This window comes from Protopterus annectens, chromosome 3.part1 (genome assembly GCF_019279795.1).
Source record: "Protopterus annectens isolate FY-2018-M chromosome 3.part1, PAN1.0, whole genome shotgun sequence".
Lineage (NCBI taxonomy): Eukaryota > Metazoa > Chordata > Ceratodontiformes > Protopteridae > Protopterus > Protopterus annectens.
The window spans coordinates 1811945477-1811955882 of NC_056732.1; the positions used below are offsets into that span (position 1 = coordinate 1811945477).

General features: G+C 37.2%; 1 protein-coding gene across 1 annotated transcript in view; it reads left to right on the plus strand.

Annotated features, from left to right (window-relative positions):
* LOC122798690 (gastrula zinc finger protein XlCGF26.1-like) overlaps positions 1-10189 on the plus strand; it is a 115448-nt gene extending 105259 nt beyond the window's left edge. Inside the window, exon 3 of the mRNA XM_044067784.1 lies at positions 5098-10189. Within this exon, the coding sequence (XP_043923719.1) occupies positions 5098-6839 (1742 nt within the window). The 3' untranslated portion in view covers positions 6840-10189. The remainder of the gene's footprint in view (positions 1-5097) is intronic.
* The last annotated feature ends 217 nt before the right edge of the window (positions 10190-10406 follow it).

Here is a 10406-nt window from a genome sequence, read left to right on the forward strand (position 1 = left end):
TGAGGCAGTACAACCCATATGTTATGACTGCAGTTGCATATCTATCGGACATCGACATTTATGGTAGGTACAAAACTGTACTTTATGTATTGTATGTACAGGGCTTGGCTAACCTTAGTGCCTTTCAGGCACGCTACATGTATTATTCCTGGTGCCTCGTGTTTTTTTTTTTTTTAATCATATGCCTTTGAGGCACACTGTGTACTGTATCACTGGTGTCCAGCATTCCTCCTGACCCACATATTATTAAACAAGTATCCCTGCTGTCTAGTATACCGCCAACCCACATATTGATAGTGAAGTATCCCCTGTGTCTACTGGTCCCCTCACTCAATGTCGTAAGCATTCATTAGACTAGGGGAGTGTGGAAGTATGACAGCCACCCCAACACACACACACACACACACACACACACACACACACACACACACACACACACACACACACACACACACACACACACACACACACACACACACACACACACACAGACACACACACACAAACACAGACAAACACACACACACACAGACACACACACACACACACAGACACACACACACACACACACACACACACACACACACACATACACACACACAGACACACACACACACACACAGACTGGCAACACACACACACAGTCTTGCAACACACACATACGCACACACACACACACACACACACACACACACACACACACACACACACACACACACACACACACACACACACACACACACACACACACACAATCCTCCTTCACTGATCGTGCTCGTGGACACACTGATCCATTCACCCATTCAACCACACAAACACACACATACACACACACCCACACCTAACTTACCCCCTCATTAACCCTCCCTAATTCTACCTCCCAGGCAAACACGCATTCATACATAACACTCACACATGTAGCTCTTCATACGCTTGCACTCACACACCTCCTACCACTACCTTACAACTAAATTCCCCAGCACTTACCTGTACCGCGATGGATGAACACGACCTTTTGGACATGATCATTAGCAAGAGCTGCAAGGAGTGGTAGTCTACCTGACCGAGTGATTCAGATGCCTTCCCAGAAGCACTTCTGGGGGGGGGGATGCATGGCTAATTAGCATATGCCTCTTCCCCCAGCTGCCTCTTGAACAGCCTTTAAGACAGTGTAATGCAGTGCTGCATGTCTTTGTACAAAAGCACCGCAGAAGTATGGCTGTCTCAGAGTACCCAAAAGTTACCCCAATGTAACCCTTACATTTGTTTGTATATATCCACTAAATAATTGTATTAAAAGGTAAAATAACTAAATAAAAAACGTTTACTACATATAGATTAGTTGAAGTTTTCCAATAATGTACAATAAAGAACTGTATAAAAATAAGAACATAAAAAAATTATCTTAAACTATTTTAAGCTATTTTATAAAATGCAGAATGGACAATACCCACTACAGGGAGAAAAATGTTAGATAATCTTTGATAATAAATATAATCTTTGAATTCAAAAGAAAAAATTTATTATTCCTTGCAAATAAAAATCTTATTTTATATACTAAACAACATGCAAAATAATATGATTATGCAACGTGGGTTAGTTAAATATATATAAGTACAATTTAAATGTATATGACATTATCTTAACAAATACAAAATAAGTACAAGAGTTTTTATATGCATATGTTATTTCCATTTTTATCCTAGAAAGTTCTAGGTTGAAAAATAGGAAAAACAGAAATAAAATAATATATCATGTTATTGCATTTGTCATGTATATTCAATCTTATAACTTAAAGGAAAAGAACATATGTTGCCTGCAGCAAGCATATATAGCTGTCGCATTTGTTGAAGCAAAATTAAATAGTGCACAGTTTAACAAGTGCAGTTATTATTTCTAATATAACTAAAACAATAAGCATATAATTATAAAGAAGGCAAATTAGACCGACTAGTACAGAAGCATCTTAGAATCCATTTGTGAGGGATAACAGAAAAATATTTTCTCCTTATTTCCGTATGATGCCTAATTCAGAAGAACCAGGAGACAGTTTTGACAAAGTGCTGGAAAGAAGCAAACTTAATGAAATGTGTTACTACTTGCACTAAAGGTCCCTAGAGATTAACTGTAGAGGCACTAGTGAATAATTAATGGTAATACCAGCACTATGGTCTCTGGGGTTTAACCATAGAGGTACTTGTGATTAAATTAATGCTAATACCAGCACTATGGTCCCTGGGGTTGAACCATAGAGGTACTAGTGATTAAATTAATGCTAATACTAGCACTATGGTCCCTGGGGTGTAACTGTAGAGATACTAGTGATTAAATTAGTGATTATACCAGCACTGTGGTCCCTGAGGTTTAACCGTAGAGGAACTAGTGATTAAATTAATGCTAATAACAGCACTGTGGTGCCTGTGGTTTAACCGTAGAGGTACTTCTGGTTAAATTAATGCTAATACCAGCACTATGGTGCATGGGGTTAACTGTAGAGGTACTAGTTTATTCAATTAATGCTAATACCAGCACAATGGTCCCTGGGGTTTAACCGTAGAGGTATTAGTTATTAAATTAATGCTAATACCATCACTATGGTCCCTGGGGTTTAACCGTAGAGATACTAGTGATTAAATTAGAGATAATACCAACACTGTGGTCCCTGGGGTTTAACCTTAGAGGTACTAGTGATTAAATTAATGCTAATACCAGCACTGTGGTGCCTGTGGTTTAACCGTAGAGGTACTTCTGGTTACATTAATGCTAATACCAGTACTGTGGTCCCTGGGGTTAACCGTAGAGGTACTAGTGATTAAATTAGTGATAATACCAGCACTGTGGTCCCTGGGGTTTAACCGTAGAGGTACTAGTGATTAAATTAATGCTAATACCAGCACTGTGGTGCCTGTAGTTTAACCGTAGAGGTACTTCTGATTAAATTAATGCTAATACCAGCACTGTGGTACCTGGGGTTTAACCACAGAGGTACTCGTAATTAAATTAGTGATAATACCAGCACTATGGTCCCTAGGGTTTAAACATAGAGGTACTAGGGATTAAATTAGAGATAAAACCAGTACTATAGTCTATGGGGTTAACTGTAGACGTACTAGTAATTACGTTAGTTATAATACCAGCACTGTGGTTCCTAGAGTTTAACCATAGAGGTACTAGTGATTAAATTAGTGATTATACCAGCACTGAGGTCCCTGGGGTTTAACCATAGAGGTACTTCTGATTAAATTAATGCTAATGCCAGCACTGTGGTACCTGGGGTTTAACCATAGAGACACTAGGGATTAAATTAAAGATAACATCACCACTATGGTCCATGGGGTTTAACCGTAGATGTACTAGTGATTAAATTAATGATAATACCAGCACTGTTGTCCCTGGGATTTAGCTGTAGAGGTACTAGTGATTAAATTAATGATAATACCATTGGTAATTTATGCAGAACAGACTATTCTGTCTGTCTCACCTGACAGACAAATCAGCTAAGTAGACCAGCAAACTGAAAAATTTGATGCCCATAAAGAAACCACCTAATGTAACCTACAATAAGCTTAGCAATGCTACATATGGATCTGCTTTGGCTCTTCTGTATTTCTTCACATATTAGTTCTTCTTGCACCTGAAAATAATTTATAATTCTTCAGGACTGTAAACAACCCTATAATCTGCTGTGGCAGCAGCAGTAAAATATCCCACCTGTTCAATAATAGCCTCTTGCCCATTTGTCACTAATGGCCTTTTCTTTGTTAATGAAAACCATACTGTATCTTGTCATAAATCATGGGAATGGCTGGTTATCTTTTTTGGTCCCCACCCATTGATAAAAGAGGACTGTTTCCCTAACCTTTGATGATTGATTTAGAACATGACAAAATAAGAGGTCATCTGCTAGATCTGTTAAGGGCGATGCATGCAGTAATTTCTGTATTTTCGGAACATTACTTTTAAGTAGAGCATTGCCAGGCAATATGTTTACATCTATCATCAAGAAGAACAACATACACTCTCTGCTGTCCTCGAAATACCATAATTGGAACACATACAGCCCCCCCATTAGACATGTTACTAGTGACTGTCACAAGACATTGGTACTAGCAAACGGTATTACTTTCAAAGCAATACAGGTGTTACTGGATTCCAGAAAATATTTCTGTACCTTGGTATGGCAGTCATAGGAACTAGGATTGAGTCTCAACCCACTGCAGCTTGGGAATCTGGCCATGTTTCCTTTCTCAATGCCTTGGTACCACCTTGTAAAGATACCTGTGAATGTACTTGAGCAGTACATTTAAATTCCAAACAGAATAGCTTAGGCACTCCCTTGATGCTATAGGAAAGGAGAAGAACCTTGGCTCCATTTTTCACTACATTTAGGCAACTGTATGCAAACAGAGTCTTACCAGACTGTTGGCAGTAGGGTAGCCAGATGGAATTGGGTTCTCCTAAAGCTATTCTTATGCCTCAGGCATGTATTATGTCTCTTGCTTGGAGAGAGTGCAGCAACCATATCATGGAAATTGGTGCAGCCAGTCTTGCTGCCAGCTATACTTTGTGCATTATGTAATATTTCCACTTTGTGGAAAGCATGTTGGTCACAAATAATCTAACAGAACCCCCCCACCCAAGCATTTGTAATTTTATGCACTGGTGCTTGAATATAAATATGAATTATATATTACTATAATGGAAATCTCACTTTTGTGTCTAAACTGAACCTATAAACTGTGATAGGGCTATTTCCTCATATATCCCAGTTCCACTAGTGATCTCCTGTGAACTATTAGATTTTCATTTAAGTAGAAGTCATTTTAAATTTTAGTGCAGAAATTATGACTATGTGGGGCAGTACAAAGATGCAAGACTTATCCAAAGGCTTCAGTGAATCACTATGCATAGCTGCTCTACTGGGCAGTAGTATTTCTTTAATGCTGCATTATAGTCTGATGGATAGTGTTGCCAAAAGTTGGTCATTTTATTAACTCCTAAGGTTTTGCTCTAATAAAATGGCTGCTATTCACAAACCTAACTTTGGATCATTATGTTCTAATTCAATTATATATAATATGTCTTTTTTCTTTTAAGACAACAGAGATGCAGATTTTGCCGAGGCTTTGAATCAGCATACAGCAGATGAAAACTGCCTCAGTTCTGAACATGACGCTGCTTTGCCAGAAAAGATTTCTGTCACAGGATTTGACTTGATGAAGACTGCAGGCGGACACGATAACTACATGGAAGGACTGATCAAGAAATGTGAAATAGAATTGCATCTGAAAACTCACAGAGGTGAAGGGCCTCGCAAAGGGCTTAACTGCAAGGACAGTTTAACAGTTCAAAGTAACATCCCAATCGATCAAGAACTTCACAGTAAGAAAATATCGAATGAGACGATGAAAACACACTATCAAGTCTGTAGTAAAAAGATACTGTATACATGTGTCATGTGTGATGAGAGTTTTACTGATGCAAAAGATGTAGTAATGCATCACGTTATCCACGCAAATCAAAATCAGTATAGTAGTACCACAAGAGAAAAAACATTTACACAGAACTCCAATGTGGTAAGTCATCAGGTAACCCGTGTTCCAGAGAGAACTTATAAGTGTGCCATGTGTGGCAAGTGTTTGGCAGATGAGAAAAAACTGGAACAGCATCAGAATGTTGTCCACTTTGGAGAAAAACCTTATAAATGTGCCACATGTGATAAGAGCTTTACAAGTAAAAGAAGCCTGACAAAACATCAGAATGTCCACAAGAAGCCATATAAATGTGTCACGTGTGGTAAGAGTTTTGCAAATAAGAGAAATGTGGCACAACACCAGAATGTGCACACTGGACAGAAACCCTATACATGCACTATATGTGGCAATGGTTTTGGCTATAAGCGTAGTTTAATGCAACACCAGTTAGTCCATGCTAGACAGAGACCTTATACATGTCACACATGTGGCAAGAGTTTTGTAAGGAAGAGTAACATGATACAGCATCAGTTAGTCCATACCGAGCAAAAACCATATACATGTGGCACATGTGGCAAGGGTTTTACACTTAAAAGAAGTTTAGAAGTTCATGAGACTGCCCATACTGGACAGACACTATATAAATGTACCACATGTGGCAAGGGATTTACAAGGAAGAGTAACTTGGCAAATCATTATTATGTCCACAGTGGACAGAAGCCATATAAATGTGCCATATGTGACAAAAGGTTTACAAAAAAAGTTAGCATGGTAAAACACCAATTAATGCATGTAGGGCAAAAACCCTATAAATGTACTACATGTGGTAGGGGTTTTGTTGTTAAAAGAAGCCTGGAGGTTCATGAAACTATCCACACTGGACAGAAACCATATAGATGTGCCACTTGTGGTAAGGGGTTTACAGAGAAGCGTACTATGGTAAAACACCAATTAGTGCACATTGGGCAGAAACCCTATAAATGTGCCATATGTGGCAAAGGTTTTGTTGATAGAAGAAGCCTGGGAGGGCATGAAGCTACCCATACTGGACAAAAACCACACAAATGCACCACATGTGGTAAGGGTTTTGTAAATAAAAGAAATTTGGAAGGTCATGAAACTATACACACTGGACAAAAGCCACATAAATGCATCATCTGCGGTAAGGGTTTTACAATGAAGGGTAACTTGGTAAAACATCATTATATTCACAGTGGGCAGAAATCATATAAATGTGCCACTTGTGACAAAAGTTTTAGACAAAAGGTAACTTGGGTAAAACATCAGTTAGTCCACACTGGACAGGTGTCTGGGTTGAGAGAGAGAATCAGTACAGAAAAGAAACAGCAAACTAGTTTGAACTGAATTCATCCTCATACCTTGGTGAGCACCTCAATTTGGCACTCTAAAGACAAAACTGATATACATACAGTTGCACATATACCTACAAACTGTTGTATATATCATGGAGAAAGAAAAAATTGAGAAATAAAACTGGAAGGTGGGTGTGCTTGTTCCAGGATTAAAAAAGGGCCCAGCCATGGCTAGTAGAACTAGTGGGAAAATATGCTAAGGATGACAGAAATCACTGACAAAGTGTTACGACCTCATTTTAGCAAACTCACTTTGACAGAAAATAGTAGTTCACAAAAAATTGCTTAGACAAAAACAGGTAGATGATGACCAATAAATAAATCATGTGTTGCTGTTATTACGCAGTAAACCTAGAATTCCCCAAAAGAATGACACGCAGGAACATGAGAAAAATAAAAAATATTCTAGCTGAAAAAAAAGAGAGAAGAATCAGAATTCCAGTGGAGCAAACACATTAAACCAAACAGTATGCAGACGAAGAAACGCACAGCTAGAAAAAGCCGTAATGGAAGTAGTTTGAGATGAGAACGTTGCATGCTAAGTATCTAAAACCCAAAATGGAGAAGTGTGGAACTGTGAAACTAAGTGGGATTTAGTACGGTGTATTTTGTAAAAAGAAAAAAGTTGCGTTATGTGATATGGCTAGAGCCAAGTTAATGACATTTGAAAGTAAAGATACCTAGACATGGTGACTGTTACAAAAAAGAGCAACCAAGTAACCGCACAGGGACGTACTGTAATATATGTGACAGAAGGACTACTGAAAGTGAATGAGACACAAATTGTTGAAATATTAGTCAAACAATTGCATTAAACAGAACCATTTAGAAAGATCAACATGATGTAACAGGGATTACCAGAATACATTGTTATACAGCTAAACTAATAGCAAGAAGGTTTCAACAGGAAGAAAGACAGTGATAAAGGAAAACAGACAAATAGAATATCAGTTTCAAAATGCCATTTAAAGGCAACTGTAGCATGCTTAAAATGTATCATTATTAAAGGGGAAAAGGAAGTCCTTCAGTAAATTGTCTTAGAAAAGTAAATGTGCTAAAAGAAAATCATAATATAAAATCAGGTCAGGATTTTCTAATAATTAAAAATCTCTGCACAGGATGATAAACGTGTGGGGGTGAAAGTAATTTAAGGATGCCAGGGAAATGGGAAGAAACACATCGATAGTTTCTGGAAAAACAGCAGCGAAGACCTTGTTGAGGAGAGTAAGTATTATGAATGAATAAAATAAACAATATGGCAGCTAATTTAGAGGATGCAAAATGGAATGAAAAAGAACTATCAGTGAGAATGAGACAAAATTAAAAAAAAGGTTTCCAAGCAGAAAAAATGGGGTAACTGATACTGCACCCAACTTCCATTTAAAGCTATATTTGCACCATGGTTAATTTTAATTAAAAAATATTTATATGCACATCCTGAAATGACACTAAAGTGGTTAAGAATGGTCAAAACTGTGCATGTCCTGAACAGTGAACCAGCAAACCATCTTAAAAATTATTGCCTAACAACATGCCTCTTACAACATTTAGTTGTCTGTAAGAACTGGTATAGAATCTATATTATTTTAGATAAAAGTGACAGTAGAATAAAATCATACAGAGCTGATTATCAACTTGGCCTCCCTGTACTAAACTACAGACTTAGCATGATTAGCAAACCTCACAAAGTATTGGTTCATTTAAGTAGAAAAAAATATTGCTTTAAATTTAATAAATAGCGTACTGAAAATGTGTGAGGCAAGGTGATATATGCTGGAGGAACGAGGACCCTTGAAATTCATTGTATATATACGTTTGCAGTTGTATAACTGCATCTCTGTTTATTGGTATCACCAGACACAGCCATACTTAAATATCTAAGCCATAAAGAAAACAAGTTTAACAATTTAGATGCTCGTAGAGATGTAATCAGCCCAGAAATGGACAAAGAAATGGGCAACAGCAGAAAATGCAAAAAAAAAAAAACAATATAAATAGGCAACTGGTGTGTGGGGGAGGGGGGTTGGAAAGCCCACACTTATACTGGCAAGTACAGAGAACTTCTCAAACAATTGCATGATGGAAACTTTTGATGCATGATTGATTAAGGATAGGAGCAACTGGATTAGTGAAAACTAATTTTAAAGTATATTTAAAGGTGTGACTAATACATGTAACCCCATATGAACTGCAGAAAGAGGTAATTATGGGTGCATTTTGGGTGTTGAGCAGAGTGTTTTTATCACTCTTGAAGCATAACTTATTTCGTGAACTTTAATTATGTCATGATATAGGAATTGGGTCTGTTCCTTTCAGGGTATTACGAAACCTAAATATCCGGTGAAATTAATTAACGTTAGTGAGTATCTAAGTACACTACTTGGGAGAGACACTTTTTACAGATAAATATGTCAAAGCATCATCCTATTCACACAATGCCTGATCACTTGGAGAAATTAAATACACAATGGTTTAGCTATATTAGAAGGAATGGGACACTACAGGGATACAGAATAAGGATACCCAGATAGCTGCAGTGGGATATAAAGAGGAACTTCCAAACATACTTAAATATTATTCCAGTGCTTGTCATCCCATATGCACTAAAGAGGGACACAATTTTGGGTACATAGGTTCGTAGGAGAAAAGTACACTAACTGCCTTGAAGAGCTATTTTAAAGCCAAGCCAATAACCTAAGGTCAGAATTAAACCCTGTACCCTCTGCTTATGAGGTGAAACCATTAACTATTATACCAAACCCGTCCACTATATATTGAGAAGAGTACACTTGGCAAACATCAAAGATTAAAGTACACCTAATTTTGTGAACCTTAATTATGCTTTGACTTAAGAATGGGGTCTGTTGTTACAGCATTAAAACACTAAACACATGGAGAAATTGAACATACTAAATGATCTAAATAAACTGTACTGTACAAGAGCCCTAGAGATATGCAGCATATGGCAAAATTATACCAGAATAAATTATTTTGGACATTTGGTTATTCAGAGTGTATAAAAGCCATGTAAGAGTGGCACACATTGCACTCTTTTAGTAGTAAAACCTCAGTTTGTTCAAGTGGACAGGAATAATATAAATTTACCACATATGACAAGAATTTTACACAGAAGTGTAGCTTAAAAGAACATTTGATAGTGCTTACCTGTTGTAAACAATACAAATGTGCATTGTGCAGGGGTTTTTTTTAGACAGAAAAGCATTATGGTAAGATATCAAAGTATTCATACTGCAGTGGAAAATGGCATACCCCTGTCTCTCTATATACATCTAATTATGGAAAATTTTAATTTAACAAATTCACTAAATGCATCTGATCTGACTACCTGCTCAAGACACAGTGGTAATTATTTGACATGTATCATTGTAAGGTTAAAATTAAAGGCAGTACTTGGGAAGGCCTAGACTTAATGCCTAACCATAAACTGCAAATTGATATAAGACTAAATATGTGGCAAAGTATGTAAATATTTGGTTTACCTTCATAAGGTTGAAGTGCACATCTGTGACAGCCAGATGTGTGAAAGTATGATTTCAAA